This window comes from Aspergillus brasiliensis (assembly GCF_001889945.1).
Source record: "Aspergillus brasiliensis CBS 101740 unplaced genomic scaffold ASPBRscaffold_4, whole genome shotgun sequence".
Taxonomy (NCBI): domain Eukaryota; kingdom Fungi; phylum Ascomycota; class Eurotiomycetes; order Eurotiales; family Aspergillaceae; genus Aspergillus; species Aspergillus brasiliensis.
The window spans coordinates 1378037-1399864 of NW_027137445.1; the positions used below are offsets into that span (position 1 = coordinate 1378037).

The 21828-nt window shown below is 52.2% G+C and overlaps 9 protein-coding genes across 9 annotated transcripts; 5 read left to right on the forward strand and 4 right to left on the reverse strand.

Annotated features, from left to right (window-relative positions):
* Positions 1–205: 205 nt before the first annotated feature.
* ASPBRDRAFT_73900 (phosphotransferase family protein) lies at positions 206–1691 on the reverse strand (the record flags this gene model as incomplete). The annotated part of the gene is made up of 2 exons (XM_067629232.1): positions 206–966; positions 1071–1691. The coding sequence occupies 2 exons, from the start codon at positions 1689–1691 to the stop codon at positions 325–327; spliced, it is 1263 nt and encodes a 420-aa protein (XP_067480788.1). The 3' UTR covers positions 206–324.
* Positions 1692–2486: 795 nt separating this feature from the next.
* Positions 2487–7209, forward strand: ASPBRDRAFT_41224 (WD repeat protein). The gene is made up of 7 exons (XM_067624515.1): positions 2487–2744; positions 2840–3028; positions 3098–5368; positions 5416–5859; positions 5911–6157; positions 6208–6458; positions 6508–7209. The coding sequence occupies exons 1-7, from the start codon at positions 2664–2666 to the stop codon at positions 7006–7008; spliced, it is 3984 nt and encodes a 1327-aa protein (XP_067480789.1). The 5' UTR covers positions 2487–2663; the 3' UTR covers positions 7009–7209.
* Positions 7210–7227: 18 nt separating this feature from the next.
* Positions 7228–8277, reverse strand: ASPBRDRAFT_28765 (uncharacterized protein; the record flags this gene model as incomplete). The annotated part of the gene is made up of 1 exon (XM_067622557.1): positions 7228–8277. The coding sequence occupies one exon, from the start codon at positions 8275–8277 to the stop codon at positions 7228–7230; it is 1050 nt and encodes a 349-aa protein (XP_067480790.1).
* A 582-nt stretch (positions 8278–8859) lies between these two features.
* On the reverse strand, positions 8860–10112 carry ccpA. Its single transcript, XM_067624516.1, has 2 exons — positions 9607–10112; positions 8860–9553 (listed from the first exon to the last, which is right to left on the reverse strand). The coding sequence occupies exons 1-2, from the start codon at positions 9619–9621 to the stop codon at positions 9005–9007; spliced, it is 564 nt and encodes a 187-aa protein (XP_067480791.1). The 5' UTR covers positions 9622–10112; the 3' UTR covers positions 8860–9004.
* A 50-nt stretch (positions 10113–10162) lies between these two features.
* On the forward strand, positions 10163–11226 carry ASPBRDRAFT_41227 (uncharacterized protein). The gene has a single exon (XM_067624517.1). It carries the CDS (start codon positions 10568–10570, stop codon positions 10838–10840), a length of 273 nt encoding a protein of 90 aa, XP_067480792.1. The 5' UTR covers positions 10163–10567; the 3' UTR covers positions 10841–11226.
* ASPBRDRAFT_41228 (putative phenol 2-monooxygenase) lies at positions 10817–13314 on the forward strand. The gene is made up of 6 exons (XM_067624518.1): positions 10817–11094; positions 11145–11358; positions 11412–11869; positions 11924–11958; positions 12012–12241; positions 12304–13314. The coding sequence occupies exons 1-6, from the start codon at positions 10982–10984 to the stop codon at positions 13273–13275; spliced, it is 2022 nt and encodes a 673-aa protein (XP_067480793.1). The 5' UTR covers positions 10817–10981; the 3' UTR covers positions 13276–13314.
* Positions 13315–13487: 173 nt separating this feature from the next.
* ASPBRDRAFT_41231 (D-isomer specific 2-hydroxyacid dehydrogenase family protein) lies at positions 13488–14745 on the forward strand. The gene is made up of 2 exons (XM_067624519.1): positions 13488–14139; positions 14208–14745. The coding sequence occupies exons 1-2, from the start codon at positions 13620–13622 to the stop codon at positions 14720–14722; spliced, it is 1035 nt and encodes a 344-aa protein (XP_067480794.1). The 5' UTR covers positions 13488–13619; the 3' UTR covers positions 14723–14745.
* Positions 14746–15118: 373 nt separating this feature from the next.
* Positions 15119–17587, forward strand: ASPBRDRAFT_121985 (OPT family oligopeptide transporter; the record flags this gene model as incomplete). Its single annotated transcript, XM_067617480.1, has 2 exons — positions 15119–15964; positions 16016–17587. The coding sequence occupies 2 exons, from the start codon at positions 15119–15121 to the stop codon at positions 17585–17587; spliced, it is 2418 nt and encodes an 805-aa protein (XP_067480795.1).
* Positions 17588–18000: 413 nt separating this feature from the next.
* ASPBRDRAFT_507243 (SH3 domain protein) lies at positions 18001–20817 on the reverse strand. Its single transcript, XM_067626595.1, has 2 exons — positions 20716–20817; positions 18001–20642 (listed from the first exon to the last, which is right to left on the reverse strand). Exon 2 carries the CDS (start codon positions 20605–20607, stop codon positions 18415–18417), a length of 2193 nt encoding a protein of 730 aa, XP_067480796.1. The 5' UTR covers positions 20608–20642; positions 20716–20817; the 3' UTR covers positions 18001–18414.
* Positions 20818–21828: the final 1011 nt, after the last annotated feature.

Below are 21828 nucleotides of genomic sequence, written 5' to 3' on the forward strand. Positions count from 1 at the left end.
TAAGATTGCCAGAATCAAGTTGTAAGGTACTTACTGCTCCTTTAGTATCCGAATGGGCATTTGCTACTTACGGGCTTTTGAATTATTTCAGTGACTGAGATTGGAGGCGAAGCTCTCACGAGCCTGTTGATTACTTATGGTCAGGAAGAAAATAGGGATACTGGAGGGCTGCGGCGGGTTTGCAATGAGAAACCTGTCAATGCTTAACGGCTTACTGCTTGTTTGACAGAAGACTGTATGCTACTAGGCCTCGTAAAATCACAAGGAGTTACAATGTGCAGACAGCATCATTGCTTGGACAAAACAACAGGATGGGAACCTTAATCATAGTTCTAGTAGCACGTCGATTGGATAGTGATCGTCGAAGCCTTGATCGTCCATGTTGAACTGGCCGGTCTTGAGCATCACAAGTTCGTCCAATTCCTGCTGTTGTTCTTGGTCCAAGAGTTGCATACGGTCCTCGAGAGATGTAAAGGCCCCATAATACCGATGATCGATGAATGTCCAATAGATCTCATCAAACATAGAGCTATATCTTGCTGCTAAGCAGACCCAAAACAATCCAGTCTGCATGGAATCCTCCATCCGTGGAGATAGGCGCTGTGACTCAGAGAGGAGCTGATGTTCAATCAATTCGGTCTCATGATCGCTTAAAGCTTCCAGAAAGACATGAAGCTTAGGCATATAGCGACTGATGAACTGGTCAAGATCATCTTCCCAATCCTCCGGGCTTTGCAACAGGAGCCACCATGGAGCTACCCAGGTGAATTCAGCAGGCGCAGCATATGTAAACTCCCAATCAATGACTCCTGAGACACGAAACACATCAAGGTCTACAAGGACGTTGGAAGGTCGAAAGTCGTCACAATATAGCCGAAACGGCCCGTCAGCGTTTTCACCACAGAGTTTCTTTGTGATGTTTAGAAACAGGTACCGAGCAGTGAACTTCCTCCGGCAATCTCCTCGCTGTTGATGGCATCGTGTTGCTGTAAGCGGAGATGGAGGAGTTGCTGCATCGCAAGCGCTTGAAAGTAGTCCGTGGCTGATCTGAATATGTGAGAGGGAAAAACCTCCTCTGGCATATTCGCAGACACCATCAACTCATTCATGTTGAAGGTTAGACATCGCCTGGCAATGGAGAAACTTCCTTCCTTTTCTTCGAGTGCACCAATAGAATCAAGTTCCAATTTGGATAACTCTATAACAACCCTGGCCATCTCACGATACGCCCGCTTCAAGCTCCGGTCGCTTATTTGCGGATTTAATACTGGTCTTCCTTCTGAAGAAGGGTCTTTTAGGATCTGCGACAATGGCACACCTTTGAGAAATGACATAACGATATAGGGGCCTGCCCAGCAAACCCCCGAGCCAAACACTTCAGGAAGGGGGATCGATGTGGTCTTGTGGATGTAGTTCATTGTCGCAACTTCAATCTGGACTTTCTCTCTGCGGAGAATGGTCCTTCCCAGAGCAGCGAAACGAACAATGACATCTGACCCATCGTCGTATCGGACGCGATAGCATATATTGAAAGCACCAGCTTTCCATAAACACGCAGAGATAGCTTTCCCAGGTCGGTGCTTCTTGGCGAGCTGGATCGATAAGATTTCGGGGCTCCGGCTCAACCAGAGGTTTAACCAAGCAGCGGCCTTCTGTTCCTGTTTTCGCTCGGCAACATGGTCGAATACCATGGCTATATTTAAGGACTGGAGATATGTTTCCAGATGGTGATTGAATTTAACGGGAATCGAATGAGATTTTACTTTGAGTCACATTCGGACAAATCAATGTGACAGGGGCTTACGCCCAAGGAAGAAAAAGCAAATCTGAAGCAAAGCAACACATAACCCGAATGCATGGAGGCCATCTCCCTTGACCAGAAGTTCTTTGCCAGTCTGCAGAACTGGCTCATCTCCGCATGCTAGTCTATCTACTACTCTGTACCGATGATAGTGTATCAGAGCAGTCTTGCATTTGAGTAGCTGCAGAATTGGTGTATACTAGCTTCATCAACAACGACCGAGACACTGGGCATATGCAAGTCTGCTTTACTGCACTTGAGAATCGCACTAGTCTTGAAATCGAGTGATCCCCTTGCAAAGTGTAACAGAAGAGCATCAAGTGTAATAATAAGAACTTGAACTTGCAAGGCCCGAAGGAGGAGTAGTTCGTCACTTGTACGATAAGGAATCATAACAGAATAATCGGGAACGCAGTTATATAGTGGGCTACTCCGTAGTAATTAAAAAAAAAAAAATCCTTGCTCCCATGGCAGCAGTCTCGATCTCTTCGCGAGGCCAATAGACACAGATAATCCTATAATCTATAGAGAATGAGTTATTCATGAATGGACCAAGGATCAAAAAATTGTCCTCAATGGAGCTACAATGTAACTATGCTTCAAGTAATGGGAAAGCCTGGGCGGTGTGGATCACGGGGCCGACGATCGAGGTGCTCTTGGCCTCTTGCATCTTCGAGGTGAGCTGTCCCCTCCACCCGCATACAGCTCTATACTTGCTTCCTTTCTTCCAAAACTCCCGTCACATTGCTCAGTTTCTAAACCAGTATCTGCTCCTATAACAGCGCACTGGCAATGGTGTAGCGCCATCGCGAGCGCATCCCCGCGCATTCACACCATCTGACCTCAAACTACCACCGCCTCCATGCGAGCGGTACTGCCGGGGAGGCCCCCAACGAAGCTCCAGGCTTACAGCACCGCGCTGTGGGATGGCCTTCGCATTGTGGTAAGCTCTCCACAAGAACTTCTCTAGCTCCCCTGGTGTTGAATAAGCGTCCATGTGGCTGATTCCGCGCTTTCTGCGCACTTGTCTCCCTGCAGGTGTACATATCCGGCCATGCACTGGTTATCCTCGGCGGTCCGCACAAGCTCCTACAAACCATCTATGTCGACGACACCGACGCCCTGGAAGCTGTCACAATCGATGAACTCTCCGGGAAGATCGCCGTATGCGGTGGACCCGACGTGTTTATCTATCAACCGTATGGCATCCAGCATGAAACCTTGAAGGTCCGTGGTCAATGACGTGGAGAGATGCACGCTACACGGGAAGCGCATGCTGATGGATCTATGGGGTAGTGGTCGCTAGTCCAAACCTTTCGCAGCGAGAACGACGATGAGCCTATTCGTACCCTGTCATGGGGCTCCTCCGAGGAGCTGCTTCTCGGCAACTCTCACCTCACTCTCTGGTTCTTGAACGATACCCCGCGCCAAGTATGGAAGCAGAAGCTGGCTTCTCCGGTCAAATTCGCGCGCTTCTCACCCGACGCTACTCTCCTTGTCACCACGGGACATTACGACCGCATGGTCAAAGTATGGCGCCGACTCGCATTCGGGACGGACATTCGCTTCGAGGTGTCATATCTGCCCCACCCTACAGTCATTACCGGGATACATTGGCGGAGACCGTACCACCGAGAGCAATCTATGGACAATGTATTCTATACCGTATGCGCCGACAATAAGATTCGGGTATGGGCAACCGTGGATCACCATGCGCCAACCGCCCTGCAACTATGGGCGCAGATTGATATGGCCGCCTCTGTTCAGCCGAGGCATGCGACGGAGAAGAGCGATTCAACCCGCCGATATGGCTTCATCGTGGACAGTCGGGACTTTTGTATGGCGACTGAGCGAGCTGTGCAGAGAAGTACCGGAAACAAGGACAATCACACTCTGGAGCATATAATCGAAGTGGCGAATAAGAGCCCCGAAGTCTGTGTCGTGATCGATGGTCAGGGGCATATGTCAGCGTGGGCCTTGGAAGACGTTGGGTCCAAGGCCAAATCCGAAATGCACATGTTCAATATCCTACATGTCGAAGGCCTTGACTTCGCATTCATGCCCGGTGTCTCCCCGGAAGAAGACTATGCGCAGCTGCATGCATTCCAGGGTGCAGAGCCGGGCGACTCCATCAGCATTCTAGTGCATCACTTTGACGGCCGGATTGAGTGGTTCGATTCCCAGGTGGATGTGCTTTTCGATCCTGCCCCGCGCAAAAATCGGGTGTCCATGAAGGCGTCATGGACCGGACACAATGGTCCCATCAAGAAGATCGTTCGTAATGCCATTGGTCACACGCTTGCCTCGCGCACGGATGATAACAAGGCGTTAATTTGGAGGCAAAAGCAGCGAGAGAGTGGTACGGCGCTTCTTCGCCAGAGCGAACTGTTCTCCGACGAACACATACATCGCAGTTGTGTGCTAGAAGACGGCGACTTTCTGGTCAATCTTCATCACAACGGAATATCTTTCTGGGATATCCGTCCATTCCATGCCAAAAAGCTGGCAGCCACAACCTTTGAATTATCAAGCAAACCGCTTTGTGTCTTGCCCATCCCTACGGCAGAGAAGAACGGGGTCGTCTATGTAGCAACCATTGGAGCGAGCATGGATGGGATCGCCTGGGAGTTTAGACTGCCGAGTTCGAAGCAAACGAACGGAGCGACTGATGGGACCCAGTGTCAGCTGCGGAAGTTTTGTACATTTCATCTAGGATTGGACGAGGACATGGCTTACATCTTGCCTGTCGACCCAGCCGGCCGCAAAGCCGAGATGTCCGGGTTCTTCGACCTCTTTTCGCCGGATATAGCACTTTCGTACACCAAGACTGGCATTGTCCGTACCTGGACGGCCAAGATTGACAGAGAGAAGAGTCGCGTTGAATGGCTCTTGACTTCGACCGTAGAGACGGGAATCAAGAGCCCGTCCCTTGCTAGTGGGAGCTCCATCAAGAAAGCAGCCCTTGTGGATGAAGACCGCACACATTTGACGATATGGGATATGAACGATGCACAGCTGGAGTATGAGGAACATTTCTCTCAAGGCGACATCATCCGCGACCTAGATTGGACGTCGACGCCGGACATGCAGTCTATCCTAGCGGTTGGATTTCCTCATAAGGTCATTCTGTTATCCCAACTCCGATACGATTACCTTGACTCCCGCCCCTCGTGGACTCAAATCCGCGAGATCTGGATTCGCGACCTTACACCTCACCCGATCGGGGATTCTTGTTGGCTTAGCAATGGCTGTCTTGCTATTGGGGCTGGAAACCAACTCTTCGTCTATGGAAACGAAATCGAAAGTTCCGATCATCTTGTATCTCAGTTACGCATACCAGTTCGCGGATCTTCTACCGTCGATCTCTTCGAGGTGGTGAGCCGGCTGAATGGACCGCTACCCGTTTTTCACCCGCAGTTCCTGGCGCAGTGCATTCTGAGCGGCAAAAACAATCTGGTACACGCTGTCCTGCTGAAACTTAATCGCATACTCAAGTTCTACACGGAGGGTGATGACATCGATGGCTTTCTGGACATGCCTTTGGAGAACTTCTACCTTGAACATGATGTAAGCACCTAGATGACAGCCATGAGATTACACAGCTAACCATTCAGACACCCCAACGAGCCACCTCCAAAGGAATAGACCCCTCATATGCAGACCTTTCCATGGATGAAGAGTCAATGGTAGTGGATGAGGATACGGCTCTGGTGCTCAACGAGAATTTGGCACGTTTTGCCCTGCCCCAGCTTTCCAGCCAAGAGCAATTCCGCTTGGTGGACACGATTGAGTGTGTCGCAACTGTGGAGAAGCATCGCCGCTCAATGGATGACAATGCTGCGCGATATCTCCTCTTCTTCCGACAGCATATGCTGCGCAGGTCCCAAGGGGTGGCGAACAAAGACACGGTTTCCTGGCGAGAGATTGTGTGGGCGTTCCATAGCGGCAGTCAGGATATCTTAGTCGACCTTGCATTGAGGCAGTTCGGTGGAAAGATGACATGGAAAGCGGCCAGGGAGAGTGGGATGTTTATGTGGCTGTCTAATCCTACGGCCGTGGTAAGGAATGCCCCTTTTGTGTGGAGATCAAAACGTGCTAACAGGTATCAGCGAGCGCAACTGGAAGTGGTTGCTCGGAACGAGTATACTAAATCGGACGAGAAGAACCCCATCGACTGTTCGTTGTACTATATCGCCTTGAGGAAGAAAAACGTCCTTCAGGGTCTCTGGAGGATGGCGCATTGGCATCGTGAACAAGGTGCAACACAACGACTGCTTGCCAACAACTTTCAGGAAGAGCGGTGGAAAACGTCGGCATTGAAGAACGCATATGCTCTGCTTGGAAAGCGAAGATTTGGTGCGTATTGTAGAACTGCATCCGGAACTTTGACTAACACGGTAGTATAGAATATGCCGCCACCTTCTTCCTCCTTGCGGACCATTTGCGCGACGCCGCTCTTGTGTGCCTGAACCAAGTCGGCGATCTCCAGCTTGCCATTGCCATCACGCGTGCCTACGAAGGAGATGACGGTCCAGTGTTGAAGGAAATTCTGGAAGAACGAGTGCTGCCCGAGGCTGCTACTGATGGAAACCGGTGGATGGCATCGTGGGCTTTTTGGATGCTGGGTCGTCGCGGAATGGCAGTACGATCGCTGATTGTGAGTATCACAGTTGCTGTGAGTTACTGAATACTAATGTTCTGTCTAGTCTCCGGTTGAGTCACTTATCCCCGAGACGCCCGCGTCTCCAGGCAGCCCAGGGATGATACCCTTGCAAGCCAAGTCGTATCTCTCCAACGACCCTGCATTGGTCGTCCTGTACAAGCAACTTCGTGAAAAGACCTTGCAGACGCTGAAAGGAGCATCTAAAGTATCCGCGCAATCCGAGTGGAGTTTTGTCATCCGCAATGCTCGTCTGTACGATCGCATGGGGTGCGATCTCCTGGCCCTAGACCTGGTACGTCACTGGGAGTTCCTGGGAGGACCCCCTTCACCACAACCGGCCAAGGAAGGGCCATTCGACTTGCAAGACGGAGTGGATTATCGCAAGATGCTGCGGCGACGAAGCAGTCTGGTTGTTGCAGATCTGCCGATTCGCGAGAGTTTGCAGCAAAGTATCCAAGCTGCGGCAGCGCCGAAACCAAAGCCGCCTCCAACGACATTCCAGGAGCCGGACGCCAACTCGTTACTTGACAGCTTCGGCTTTTAGTTTGCAGGCTGTAGTACGACTCTATGAACAAGTTCTTGTAATATTATTGCGTACCGACACTATAAGGTGTGCATACACTGTTGATTGATATCCACCGGCTAGTCCAGTCTTTATAGCATGTATATCGTTCAATTCATTCTGTAATTGCTAATCAACTAAGCATAACGGACATATTATCGCATTATTCATGAAACATGACCCCAATTCCTTCATATTGACTCAATAGAATGAGAACCTTCCCCTCCGCCTGCGAGGCATCAACTTCCACGACACCGTCTGGTTCAGCGGAGCATGCACTGAAGACGAACCCGTAGACGTGCTATTAATCCTTGTTACAGTCTGATTCAACGGGGAATGTACCGAAGAGACAGGCGACGTGCTAACACTCTGCTGAGCGGTCTGACTCATCGCAGCATGCACCGAAGAAGAACTGGGCGACACGCTATTCTTTGCAGTTGTTGTCCCATTCAGACTGACACTAGGGGTGGACTTGACGATGCCACCATGTGCAACAGCTCCCACGTTATCCTCCTCTTGCTGCTGCTGCTGCTGCTGTGTCGGGACACCATCATCACCATAATAAGCACCACCTTCTTCAAGACCTTGTTGCTCACCATCAACTTCCATGCCACCGTGAACATTCCCACCCTTACCCTTGTCCCCATTCCCATCCCCAGAAGCAGAATCAGAACCAGAACCAGAAATGTCAGAGCGATCTCCACACTCCAACAACACCCACACATTCCCCTTCCCATTCCCATCGACATCCTCATCCCCACCACGACGATACCCATGCCGTACAGGAGGATAACGAGGGCGTTGATGATGATGCTCCGCACACTCACTCCCAACCCAGCGTCCAAACTCCTCCGACTGCACAGTCGAGGCAAGGAACGGATCATCCACACACCCGGGCTGTTCGTGCATGGTTACGTTGCAGTGTTGTGGTAAACCTCCTTCTTCTCCTCCTCCTTCCACATTGTTTCTGTTGTTGTTGTTATCCTCGCCATTAGGACTAGGGGATTGGAATTGCTGGATTTGGGTGTCAAAGGATACGTGCGTTGAGGTTATCGGGATGGGGTGGCATGTTCCTTCGTGGAGTTGGAGGATGGGGGAAGGGTTGTGTGGTGCGTGTAACGATGGTGATAGTGGTGATGAAGGGGGACAGGTATCGTGAAAGGCTGGGTGGATGTTGGCGATGGTGGAGGCTGCTGTTGTTGTGGTGCAAAGGAGGGAGATGGTGAGGGGCGTGAGGAGTTGGTGGCGCATGGTTGGTTCAATTCCTTGTTCGGTCTTGTTGAGTAGAGTATAGGTTCACTTCAATAGTAAGTAGTAAGTTATGAGTGATGAGTTGGGATGTAGCTGCTTTCTTGGAGTGAATTGGATTGAATTGAAGTTGAATGATACTTTCAATCAATCCGAGCTATCTATGTCCTTATATCCTCTCCATCTCTACTCTTCCCCAGCCGCTGATTTACACGTCTACACATGTCGACGCGCGAAGAATACGAGGTCCTACAAGTATGCATGTACGTAGCTGGAAGGTACAATGGCGCCCGGAGTGGCTAGCAATCCAACATTCCTGGGCGTGGATGTGGGACATGTCAATGAGCACTTGTGGATGGCTGGATGTTGTATCCGCATTCCTTTGTTCTGAGGGACTCAGAGTCAATTCTTATTGGGTTCTTGGGGCGAAAGATCTACAGATCTGCACTTTATGTAGTTGTTCACCAACGGTGGAGGTTTGTTTATGGTCGTGCTACGGTTACACATCTGGTCCTCTGGAATCGAGTTGACTTATGGTAGTACTAGTCCTCACGGGCAATTTAGTGTTGGTGTCATATTCTCTACCTTGGTATGCACAAATATGAGGGTTTGTAAATCTCTGGATCAGAGTAGACTTCATTGTTTTTCTAGACTTTGTTGGTTGTCCGCACAATCAGCTCCTAACATGCTCAGCTCAGGGTTATCCCGCTCCGCTCGCATCTTGACCAGCCTACAGACCAATACCAAGTCCGCCGAGCAGATTGCCGGCGCCACTGTCGGGGGTATCGTTGGTAGGGTCCTTAGCAAGATCCTCAGCAGGACTGTGCTGTTTCACATCCTTCTTGTCGTCCTTGCCATCCTTATCGTCCTTGTCACCGTCACCCCCATCACACAGTAGCCTGACGTACACGTATTGGTCGAATGGGTCATCGGGGAAGCAGCCGCTCTCGGCGTCATCCTGTCCCGGGTAGAATGGAACCACTGCGTTTGGCACGCCAATGCACTCGTCATTCGCATAGATACCCAGAGCATGGCATCGCTTGGAAGTATCCTTAGTGACATCCTTAAGGGTCACCGAGTAGGCATCGATTGACAGATCATGCTGGACCCTGGCCTTCTCGCAAGTATCTTCGGTGGCGTATGTGGTTTGGGAATCTCCCACCAACTTGTCATTCGGGGGAGCGCCGCGGTCGCAGGCCTCGTGGGCTTTGACGGTGACTTGGGCCACGCCGTAGCCGTACACGGCTGGGGTCAGGCAGAGGGCCGAGGCGACGAGGAGCTGGTGTTCCAAGTTAACCTGATGGTGTGGACGTAGGGATAAGCTCTACTTACGCTGGAGAAATGCATGGCGAGGATTATGCGGTTTAGTGGATGCCGGTTGTGGATGACGGGAAGGAAGAATAAGCACAATTGCTTCCAACGGATCAAGCCATGATTTATATCACGGGCGGAGAAAGGATCCACGGCTCCTAGACATGTTACTTTCCTGATCTTCCTTGATGTTCATTGTTGTGGAATGCGACGGGAGTTTGTGGGCGCGTCGGAATGGATCGTCCACATCACAAAGGGTCAAGTCAGTTCTGCCTGGGGCCCCGGAGGACTAGACAGCGCGGAGATAGCTTCCACACAAGCCTCTCTAGCCTTGGTTTTTTGTGGAACGTGAAGTGCCCCCATCTAGTCTGGATCGTGCTTCGCGCTGCCCAGGAGGTCTGTGAAGGGATGGCAAGGACCATTCGGCACGCAGGGGTAGATGCCGGGTCTCCTATCTTCCCAGTATTCGTAGACCCTGTCGGCGCTTTAGCCACATCAGAATCAGCTTACCTCAGAATCGGAGAAAGACAAGAAGAAAAATTGACCCAGAAAGACCTAAGTCAGACGGGACTATCCCTGCTCTTACGTTGAAATGCCTGCCATCGCGGTTGAAAATGTACGGCCCTCAACCGCCCTGGCTGGAAACCCTTGACTCGAAGTGTTCACCATCCTGGTTTATGATATGCCACAAATATAAGTGCAAGGCCAGTAGAAATAGGGATAATCGTTCCAGCGGTGCATGGCTGACACTGTGAGAGGTGCATGAACGAGCGCGGGGTTGCAACGCGATTGTTGGTCCGGACTTCGCCTACAGCGCAGTTGCACCGGCGTCACAGAACGTTAATTTCTCGGTCGTCGGAGGGAAAGCAAGCTGTAGTGAGCTATGATCAGATAGAATCGATTGCATTGCTGATCAACATGTCGAGCGGCCTATAGTGACTGCAGCGACAGTCCCGGCTCTTCCGAATATCCCGTCACAAACATGACCAAGGGCCTCAAGCCTCTTCAACAGATCGCCAAGGGAACAGCTCTCGTCTGTCCCTGCCTAGCAAGCTTGGCTTGCGACAGTAACGCCATTCAAGAGCAGCATCTCAGGATACATGGCACAAGAGGCTCTGTCATGTGTGGTGTGTCAAGTTGTTGCCTCTGCCAGCCACGATTTACCCTGTTGGAGAGCATAGAAGCGATAGAGGAAACGAAGAAGCAAAGCAACCATGCGATAATCGGAGATACAGTAAATCATGCTGCCTATTAGCGCTCACGTATGAATTCTCCGAGCCGCGTGGTGGAGACAATCCGGCGAAGTCGAAGGATTGGCCGTGTTGACTACCACGTATGAGGGACAGCTAGACCGGGATGCTGCATACTGCAGTCTCACTGCAGTATAAGAGGCCAGATGACTGCCACCTCCGACCCAAAATCATCGGAACACTATAACCAATTCGAGGATCCTCGTCGCTTCTATCGGCCCCCCATCATGACAGTCTCAATCGAATCTACAACCGATGTGCAAGTCTTCCTGCTCCATCCCTCAACTACTACGACTGACCAAGATGCAGCCTCATCATCGGCGCGGGCCCATCAGGACTCGCTATTGCTTACTGGATGGCGCAGTATGGTATCAATGCTCGCATCATCGATAAGCGCAGCACGAAAGTGTTTCGAGGTCATGCAGATGGCCTGAGAAGCCGAACGCTCGAACTATTTGATAGTATGGGGTTCGCCCACCGGGTCCTGCAGGAAGGATACCACGGAGCCACTCTGATGTACTGGGTAGGCCGTCTGATGACCCTTTAGTAAGACCGGTAATTGATCAAGGATGTCAGAGACCGGACGGAAAAGGGGGCTTGAAACGAGCTGGACAACTCCGAAGCACAATCGGGGATTCCTCGCCGTATCGCATGGCCTTGTTGTCTCAGGGCCGCATCGAACGATTCTTCCTCGACGTTATCCGGGATGCTTCCAGTATCGACGTAGAAAGAGGAGTCATGGGAGACTCATTGAGGTATGACGAGAGTCTCGAGAATGATCCCCAGGCGTACCCCATCACGGTCAAGTTGAGGACTTTGAGTGAGGAAGAAGCAACCCCGATCCCCAATCCGGGGATTACGCCCTACCAGCCAGCCCGAGATGACCTGGAGGACCTTACCCCAAAACGCAAGCACGAGGTTGGGACAATCGAGACGGTTCGGGCCAAGTATCTCATTGGCTGCGATGGGGCGCACAGCTGGACAAGGAAACAGTTGGGAATCCCTTTCGAGGGATCTCACACGGATCATATATGGTAAACCCTACTATACCATTGTTTGATCGTCCGTAGCTAACATGCATGCTCTAGGGGGGTGATGGATGTGGTCCCAATCACGGATTTCCGTAAGTTTAATACCTGAGATGGAAAAGGAAGACTTGCTAACGTCGAACAACAGCGGACATTCGCTGGCCGTCTTCGATTGACAGCCCGCACGGACATCTGCTTGTCATCACGAGAGAAGGCAATGTAGTGCGCTTCTACGTTCCGTTGCAAGAGGAAGATGAGATAACGCCCTCTTTCGATCGGTCGGCAGTGACTCTGGACATGCTCCGCGAAAGAGTGAAACGCATCATGTCGCCCTTCTATTTCGACTTCAAGATATGTCACTGGTGGGCTGCATATCAGGTATATACCCCCTCTGCTTTCCCTGTAGATCCCTTAGTGATGGCTGGTTAATGTATACTTAGGTCGGTCGGAGACTCGCGCCCGCCGTCAACAAAGGGCGTATGTATCTCGTCGGTGATGCAGTCCACACTCACAGCCCTAAAATTGGACTGGGAATGAATATGAGCATCCAGGATGGCTTCAACCTCGGTTGGAAACTGGCGCTGGTTGTGAAGGGGGTGGCCTCCCCTTCAATCCTCGACACCTACAAGTTAGAGCGACATCAGCTCGCCAAAATGCTTCTTGAGTTCGACAAGAAATGGGCTGCTTTCTTCCTGAAGCAGAAGAAGAAGCAACAGCAGATAGGACTTGAAAGCGATCCGGAAGGAAACCCCGAGGACCTCCAGGCCATGCGGGATGTTTTCAGCGAAAACGAGCTGTTCGCCGAGGGTCATGTATCGTTCTACAAGGCGAGCCCCATAGTACACAAAGACAGTACAACAGCGGCCAAACACTTGATTGCAGGAGAAAGGTTTCCCGTGGCACTTATTTGCAAGCAAGCAGATGGTCAGCCATGGTGGACTTCACGGCTCCTGAAGAGTGATGGCCGTTTCCGTATACTGCTTCTGATCGGAGACTGCCGGCTGGAAGGCCAGAAGAGCCGCATATTGGCTCTCAATGGTGGGTTGTCAGCACTTCAGAAACGCTTCACGTCTCCCAAGCAGAAGCTCGACTCTGTCATCGAAGTCAAGGCAATTCACAGTGCCCCGTTGGAAGAGGTCGAGCTGAGTGACTTCCCTCCAATTCTGCGTCAGTTCGACGAGATCACTGGCTGGGACTACACCAAGGTCTGGAGTGACAGTGAGTGCTTCTGGGACGAACAGTGCAAAGGCAATGCCTATGACATTTGGGGAGTGGACCGGTCGAAGGGTGCCATGGTTGCTTTGCGGCCCGATCAGTATATCGGATGGATTGGAGAGCTCGACGACGTGGCTGGGGTGACCAAATACTTTAAAGGGTTCCTTCGCGAGCCTCGGCCGGAAGCGGTGCTGTAGCTTTCAGGATCGCTATGGAGCAGTCTAGATATGATTTGTCTATTGATATTAACAAGAAGAGTTAATAGAAGTCTTGTATTCTGCATATTCTAATAGGGAAGAGAAATAACTTGCCACTAAGCTAGTCACTTTGTCACTATGGGAGTAATTGCGGGGGATGTTCGGCTGAGATCCGAGCGTTGGAGCTGCTTATCGCTTGGAGTTGCAGTGGGTCGCTGTCAAAGACAAGGCGTGCGGTTTGTACGCAACGCCGGGACGGCATATAACTGAGTTGCTGGTCGCGATAAATTTCTTGACTTGGTCTACTTTTCTTTTCTAAATCCCCGTGAATTCTGCAACTCATCATGGCACCTCCCTCGTCTCCCACGGATCACCACATCGTGGCCCTGCAGGGTGATTTTATCAGAATCCCCAAGTTCGAACTACCCGCGCCTTATACTCACACCACGACTATTTACGGACTGACCTCGCTCTCCGAACTTCATGCACGGATACACGATGCCTCTATCTTAGTTCTGTCGGCGCTGAAAATCGACGCAGAGGCACTATCTCCCGAAGTGACCCCATATTTGAAATTGATTGTGATAGTTGCCGCAGGCAGCGACTGCGTGGACCTCGAAGCATGCAGAAAGAGAGGCATCACTGTGAGCAACTGTCCCGCCGCAAACACCGAGGCCGTCTCCGAGCATGCAATTGGACTTCACTTTTCTGTACGCCGCAGAGTCCTGCGCGCACACACGTTGACCCGGGCGGGCGAATGGACCCGGAAAAAGACCCTCGTCTTCGATTGTGTGAATCATGATGGGACGCAGCCCCTGACCTGCCAGGAGGAGGTGGCCGGAATTATCGGAAATGGCGCTGTCGGTACGTGCTTCGCGCGATCCATGGTTTTGTCATTCGCTTGGATTTAGACTTGGCTGACTCAAATTCAGGGAAGCGGATCGCCCAATTAGCCCGAGGGCTAGGAATGAAGGTTATTGTCGCAGGGCGCAAAGCACTCGGTGATGCTAGCACACCTAATCATGCTGCTCAGGACGGTCAAGAGAGGGTTTCCTTCGACGAGGTGATTAAGCAGAGCACGGTGATTTTCATTGCAGTTCCCCTAGCTCCTTCGACGCGGAATCTGCTATCGACTGCTGAATTCGAAGCCATGTCGCCCCATGCGGTCTTGGTCAATGTTTCGAGGGGAGGAGTGGTGGATGAAGAGGCACTTGTCCGAGCATTGCAGGAAAACCGCATCACTGGTGCTGCAACTGATGTGTTCGAGAAGGAACCTGCCGGACTGGAGAACTGTGCTCTGCTAGGTCCAGGGACCGAGGATTTGAACCTGGTTCTTACACCTCATATTGCGTGGGCCACGCAAAAGACATTGATCAACTATGAGCGGAAGTTGAAGGAGACGGTGGAGAAGTGGATGGTGGGGGAGTTTATGAATGTAGTAACATAATTGGGATAAATAGAAAGGATACCATGATTCCCATTCCCATTATGTTGGAAGACCAATAGCATAAATGTATTGAGTCGTTCGTGAGGCTCTCTTTGTTGTTTGGTTGCTTCTTATCGCAGGCTGAGTCAGCTGCTGCTATCGTGCCTGCAACGATGGCGAATCCTCAACTAATCATCGGATGAGCTGCGATGCTTCTCCATCGCGCTATCGATCGCCTCAATCTATTCCCCAGCCATCTTCGCCGGCCTCTTATCTCCCCGCCTTCCTCTCCGTCCCTTACGTGATGGCTTGTTGACCCGCCTTTCCCTCCTTTCAGTTGACAGGAGAGCCGCCATCTCTTGCTGGCTCGACTCACCTGAACCGCGACGGCACCCGATGAACTATCAAGCCATCACCATGGCAGGCAATGCCTCCAACAGCGACCGTCAAGAGGATGGGGCAGTCCGAGATGGCTCCCCGCTAACATCCTCGGTCGACTTTGGTGACCGGACAGCCTACACCGATGATTCCCGCTCCTCCGCAACCTCCCCGCAAAGCTTCACCTCGCGATCATTGCTTGTCGGCCTACTTATCGGCGCGCTGATTACCTTCTCTAATACATACTTTGGACTGCAGACAGGATGGATCAGCACTATGGCCATGCCGTCTGCCCTGATCGGCTTCTCCGTCTTCAAGGTCTTCTCCAAATACCTGTCGTACCCGTTCACGCCGATCGAGAACGTCCTCATACAAACAGTAGCAGGGGCCGTGGGGACCATGCCGTTGGGCTGTGGGTTTGTCGGGGTCATCCCAGCATTGGAGTTTCTGATCAAAGATGGCGAAGACGGCCCGTCGGGGGATGGTGGCACCGGTGAAGGCGGACCTTTGAAGCTGAACTTTTGGAAGCTCGTGCTCTGGAGCTTGGGAGTCTGTCTGTTTGGCGTCGTTTTCGCCGTCCCACTGAGGAAGGAAGTGATCGTTCGGGAAAAGTTGAAGTTCCCGAGCGGGACGGCCTCAGCGCTGATGCTGAGGGTGCTGCACGGAAGTGGTCAGGGCGACGAGAAGTCGAAAACACGGGTGGATGACGTCGAGGGTGTTATACGGCGTGAGGAGAGATCCCACACGTTGTCTTTGGCGCATGGGCCCGAGGAAACTGGCGTCCTACTGAAGAACGCCAGCTCTGGCGATGTGAACAATGATCAGGAGGACTGGAGATCCAAGATGCGTCTCCTGGTGGGCGCCTTCGCGGTGTCTGGCATTTATGTAAGGCTCGTTGTCTGGGAACCCTGGAGCACCAACTGACAATCTGGATAGACCCTTTTCTCCTATTTCGTCCCCCAAGTCCGCGATATTCCTATCCTGGGACTCTATCTCGCCAAAAACTGGCTCTGGACCCTTAACCCGTCTCCTGCGTATGTTGGCCAGGGTATTATCATGGGACCCTCGACCTGTATGCATATGCTCTTCGGTGCTTTCTTGGGTTGGGGGGTTCTTTCGCCGCTTGCAAAGGCCCGCGGATGGGCTCCAGGGCCTGTGGACAGCTGGGAAGATGGAAGTAAGGCTTGGATCGTTTGGATCTCACTGGCCATCATGCTTGCCGACTCTCTTGTTAGTCTCGGCTGGCTGGTCGTGAGGCCTCTCATACCCCGTGCTGCGAACATGAAAGACAGGCTCCTCCACAGCCGCGCTGGACGGCGGGTTCTATCTGGAGGATCAACATCTTCTAATCATCACTCGTACATCTCCTATTCCGCCCTGAGTCCCATCACGGAGGAGTCTTCTGTGCCGAGCCATCCCGTCCCTTCTATTGGGAGACAGAGCGTGGTCGACGACGCGGATGAAGATGCGCCTCCGTCCCAGCTTATATCCAACCGCACAGTCATCATCCTCCTCCCACTAACTTTGATCCTCAACGTCGTTTGCATGCATTTCGTGTTCGGCGACATAATGTCCCCACTGCTATCTAGTCTCGCCACCCTGCTAGCAGTCCTCCTTTCCATCATGGGCGTCCGTGCCCTCGGCGAAACAGACTTGAACCCCGTCTCTGGAATCAGCAAACTAACCCAGTTGCTCTTCTCCCTGGCTACCCCTGCCTCTCACTTCTCCCGCCGCACCGCTCTGGTCACCAACCTCCTCGCCGGCGCCGTATCCGAGTCCGGTGCCCTCCAAGCCGGAGACATGATGCAGGATCTCAAAACCGGCCATCTCCTCGGTGCCAGCCCGAAGGCCCAATTTTACGGCCAAATGATCGGCAGTCTTGTCGGCGCTGTGCTTTCCACCGCCGTGTACAAAATGTACGTGAACGTATATGAAGTCCCCGGTCCCATGTTTCAGACCCCCACCGCGTACGTCTGGATCTTCACGGCCCGGCTCGTCACCGGTCAAGGCCTCCCTCCAATGGCATGGCAAGCATCTCTTGTCGCCGGAATCATCTTTGTAGCCATCACCATCCTCCGCATTTTCGCCTCATCTCCGATCGCCAACGGCGGCCGCAGAGATGTCTCCGCTCCCTGGAAAGATTTTATTCCCGGCGGCATTGCCGTAGCGGTGGGAATTTTCAACGTTCCATCCTTCACATTAGCCCGTGCCATCGGTGGTCTAATCGCCTGGTGGTGGGCCCCGCGACATTCCAGCAAAGTCGCCGCCGGCGGGCCAGACCCGAGCACCGACGACATTCAATCAAATCTATCCGACTCATGGACGGCCGAAGGCCGTGCGGGCTCCTCATCCGGACACCACCATCAACGACAACAGCAGGCAGCTGCTAAGGAAGCGGATTCCGCCTCTTCATCCGTTGTGGTTCTTGCCTCGGGCCTGATCCTAGGCGAAGGTATCATTAGTATTGTGAACTTGCTTCTGGCCAGTGGTGGGGTTCCGCATCTTTGATTAAGGACAGACAGCAAATTTGGGAGGCATATAGAGTATTGTTAGTTGCTTGCTTGGTCTGTTTCATAGGTGTTATTCTTTGCGGAGATACATTGGATGATTAAGATAGAATCCGGATGTCTAGATTAACAAAAGCAGATTGATGTTGATATAGTATGTGAGCGGGAGGAATAGGGGCATTGATGTCAGCCGAGCTGAGCTACGCTGTCATCATGACCTGACCGCTCGTGTCAGTGGTCCGGACCAAGAATCGCAAGATGAGCATATTTCATGATGTAAAATGTATTTATTCTCGGCTGATGGTCTAACTAAGCACTATGTAACAATAAATACTCCATCTTGACCACATCATTAAGCCCAAAATTTGAAAGCAGCCAAAATGATAAACAGCCCAGTGTCTTGTCGACTTCATGCCTTTCTTCATCTGACAATCATTGGAAAATGTCCTGCAGAAGGAAGTCAAAAGGAAGCCAAGGTTCAGAGCCAGGTAATTTACAGTTTCTGTTTGTGCACAGTGATATGAAAGAAAAGTAGGAGGTATCAAGGCCAAAGAAAGAAGTAACAAGTGGTATAAGAGTCATTCACATGAAGTAAAAATGGAAATAGAAGAAGAAGAAAGGTATCGAGACACAAAGTTTCGTGTGCTTTGATTTGATGAAATCAGAGCATGGGGTTGGAAGGAAAGTTATTGAGGGAACGCGTGACCGGAAGCGTTCGTAGCAGACGCATACAGAGGTTTATCATGGCAGGTTCGTCCGCCCAGCGGCGTTCAGTTGACACTAGTGGCATATGATGGTATTTCACGTGCTTGACATTGAAGTGGCCCATTACTCATGGCTATTTTCGGGAGCGACTGTTTCAATGGTTGCCGAAGCTGGTAAAGGGTTGACAGCTGGATGCAGGGATGCTAGATGCATGGACGTTGGCCCGAGCGGAGTCCCAAGAGGACTCGGTCCGGATAGCCCTGTCATTCGAGCGATCGGTGCAGACACACCCCCCGCACTGTTGCTACGCATCCGTTGGTTGACTGGCATTCGGGGGGGACCTTGCATCCCCGGGGGGCCGTAGGGCCCAGGACTTAGGGACCTAGGAATCATTGGACCGGGACCGGGCGAGAAAGATCTTGGAGGTTGTGGAAACTGTGCCGGAGACATAGGACGCTGAGGATAGGGCTGCGGCTGCGGAGGACCAGCGTAACCAGGGTGAGTGGGAGGCATGGGGCGCGCCGGCGACATTGGACGGGCCGGTGACATTGGACGGGCCGGTGACATTGGACGGGCCGGTGACATTGGGCGCGCCGGTGACATTGGGCGGCCTTCTTGAGGATAAAAGCGCGGTGTCGGCACTATGGTCCCAGGCGGCATGGGGCTGTTAGGGCCCATCATTGGCGGCCCTCGGGGTCCAGGAGCAACACCCGAGGGCGGCCCCATCCGGGGCATCAAAGGACGCGAGGAAAGACATGAGCGAGGGACAACACCCTGTTGAGAGCGATCCATGCGAATACACAGAGCCCATCCGTCGTCGTACTCGTGCAGTAGTCTGACAAGGTCACCGGCATGTAGCTCCAGTTCATCAGCCATTGAAGGGGCGAAATCCAAGTGCACGCGATGCACATTGGATGGACCAGGAGCTGGAGCTGGAGCAGGGACGGGAACGGGAATGGGAACGGGTCCAGCCGGTGCGGCCGGTGCAGCCGATTGAACAGGAGAGACGGCACGAGCAGCTGAAGCTGCGGTCGTATTGGCATTAGAAGACGTATCTAGGCCAGAATGGGTGGAACTTGATTCAGAGACACTGGATACGGAACTTTCAGGGCGGTTGGGCAAATCCTTGTCTGACGCGCTGGAGGCTGTAACCGCCGCCACAGCAGCACCGGCTGCAACACCACCAGTTAAAGCGATTCCGGTTGCCGTGGCTGCTTCTGGAGCAGGATCAGCAGCTGCAGATTCTTCTGGAATTGGGCCAGGCTGAGTAACGGAGCCGTGTGATGTAGAAGGTGGGGAGGCCTCGGAAGGATGATTGAATGGATTGACTGGATCATTGAAGGGATTCGTGCTGGCGGTACTTGATTGTGGTGTGTGAACTGGCGAAGAATTTCCCGTTAGATTGCGTGTACCAGCTGCGCCGGAGGCAACAGCTGCGCCTGAAGCAACGACTGCACCCGAGGCGACAGCAGCGCCGGCAGCAACCGTAGAGGGGCCTGCAGAACCAGCACCAGCGCTGAACTCTGATGCGAATGGCGCAAACTGTGTGACCGGACGGACTTGGAGTTGAGGTGGATTTAAGGAGCTCATCGGCTCAGGCTTCGGAGGTGGTGGTGGCGCGACAGGATCTGGGCCCCAGAACTTCTCATCCTCGGCCACTTCCTTCTGGATTTTTTGCTCCTGTTTCTTCTTCCGTACCCAGAGGAGGACGAGGCCCGCAATCAAACCGATCCCCAAGATCACACCGATAGCGATTCCGGCTTTCGCACCTCCAGAGAGCCCTCCCGATCCCGGAACAGCGGTTGCGGACGCCGACGCAGAAGATCCAGTGACATCGGAACTTTCCAGGCCAGCCTTGCCTAAGGAGGATACGGAGGATAGGTCAGAGGACGTAGCAGATGAAGTGCTGGTCTGAAAGGTAGTCCTATTGGCCGACGAAGTCTCATCATCTTTGCTCGTACTCTGGGTCTCTTTAGTCGTCTCAGTTGTCGTTGGCTGGTGTGCTGTCGTGAGTTCGGTCTCGGCGGTCTTCGTGACAGTAGCATGAGTCTCTACCTTTGTCTGTGTCGTTGCTGCCTCGGTCGTCTTGGAGTCTTTCTCGGTCGAAGACGTCTTGGTTGCTCTGACAGGAGCGCCGACACCAACACCGGTGTTCTTGCTGTTTTCCGAGGACGTCTTGCTTCCCGTGACATAGCCTCCAATAGGGCCATCGAAATCCGGACTCATTGTCACATAGACCACGGTCACCCCATCATTTTCTGGACTTCGTGCCTCCAAACGGGGCACGCGGTCACGGTGTGCATGGGCATGCACCATAATTGAGATGTTTTAGGGCTTGCGCGTCTTGTCTTCTGTTGATGGTTAGGACTTGTAGTAAGAGTAGAGCCGAGTGACGGGTTTATGGTAATACCCCTTGTCTCCTACTAGTATTCACACAGCAAGTGCAGAAGATGAGCAAATATATGTAGATTTAGGGTCAATGGCAAAGAGTGTCTGTGAGTAGTATCACCGGTATCAAAGAATGGATGTGATATGTGACACAGATCGCTTTACTTTTTCCTTCTCTGACACCACCAACGAGATTGACTAGTCGCGTAGTGGCGTAAAAGGGGCGCAAGCGCGTTAAAGAATGTGGGAGGGAAAAGAATGGAAGTCTGAGAAACCTCAGATATAGTTCAAAAATGGCTGGGCCACATCCGATCTAGATCGGTCAAAACGAAAGACAGCGAGCTTCCAGGCCGCGGAAGGTCGAAAGGAAGGACGAAAGACAAGAAGGGAGGGAAATAAGAGGATGGATATGAAAGTGACACGCCCAAGCGTGGGCTTGCGAGAAGTGAAGGTGGTGAACCAACTAAAAAGAGTGTGAAGGGGACCGACCCAAAGACGAGGAAGAGAGCAATCGCTGCCAAATACGGGTAAATTACCATCTTACGGGAACCACAGTTAAACGAAATGAGGTCAAAGCATAAAAGAGGGGCTCTCCACCAATCAGAGCTGTGTATCAGCCTGTATGCTTGGGTCCGCGCTAACCTGCTGAGGCGGGGATCACGGGGTTTATCCCGCTCACCCTCAGGCACTCCATCCCTCTGATTCGTCCTATCTTGATACCGTTCCTGGTTTTCTGACCGTCACAAGAGAAATCACGAGGTTGCCGAACCTCCCGCTCTCTCACGCACTGCAATCATCACAGGCAGAACGAAGACTGGATGCTGGAGTGGGCCGAACCCCTCGATCCTCATTTCTTTCCCCAATGCTCCATACACTAACCAGTACACTGTTGAAGGAATTCAAACAGGGGATGCACATTGTTCTCACTGATATGAATGCTAACTGCTCAGTCTACCTCTACGATGTCACACATTGTACTCATCATCAGTGTGGTAAGTCTCCTTCGCTCAACATATCTGCTGCCTCCCTGTTGACTTACTCACTACCCAACGATATCATATTCATGACTAACCTCCTTAGTGAAAAGGCAAAGTTTGCGAAACTGGATGGATTTCAACCAGCGCCGTTGCATTAAACGAGATCTTCACT

What these genes read in the sequence shown, in the direction of transcription:
- ASPBRDRAFT_41227 (XM_067624517.1), top strand. Translation starts at nt 10,568, where the DNA reads ATGACCAAGGGCCTCAAGCCTCTTCAACAGATCGCCAAGGGAACAGCT.
- ASPBRDRAFT_41224 (XM_067624515.1), top strand. Translation starts at nt 2,664, where the DNA reads ATGCGAGCGGTACTGCCGGGGAGGCCCCCAACGAAGCTCCAGGCTTAC. An exon ending in TGTCTAATCCTACGGCCGTG is followed by an intron (nt 5,860 to 5,910) that starts GTAAGGAATGCC and finishes AACAGGTATCAG; the next exon opens with CGAGCGCAACTGGAAGTGGT. An exon ending in TGGCAGTACGATCGCTGATT is followed by an intron (nt 6,459 to 6,507) that starts GTGAGTATCACA and finishes TGTTCTGTCTAG; the next exon opens with TCTCCGGTTGAGTCACTTAT.
- ASPBRDRAFT_507243 (XM_067626595.1), bottom strand. Translation starts at nt 20,607, where the DNA reads ATGGTGCATGCCCATGCACACCGTGACCGCGTGCCCCGTTTGGAGGCA.
- ASPBRDRAFT_41228 (XM_067624518.1), top strand. Translation starts at nt 10,982, where the DNA reads ATGACTGCCACCTCCGACCCAAAATCATCGGAACACTATAACCAATTC. An exon ending in ATCGAATCTACAACCGATGT is followed by an intron (nt 11,095 to 11,144) that starts GCAAGTCTTCCT and finishes ACCAAGATGCAG; the next exon opens with CCTCATCATCGGCGCGGGCC. An exon ending in GAGCCACTCTGATGTACTGG is followed by an intron (nt 11,359 to 11,411) that starts GTAGGCCGTCTG and finishes CAAGGATGTCAG; the next exon opens with AGACCGGACGGAAAAGGGGG.
- ASPBRDRAFT_41231 (XM_067624519.1), top strand. Translation starts at nt 13,620, where the DNA reads ATGGCACCTCCCTCGTCTCCCACGGATCACCACATCGTGGCCCTGCAG. An exon ending in TATCGGAAATGGCGCTGTCG is followed by an intron (nt 14,140 to 14,207) that starts GTACGTGCTTCG and finishes ACTCAAATTCAG; the next exon opens with GGAAGCGGATCGCCCAATTA.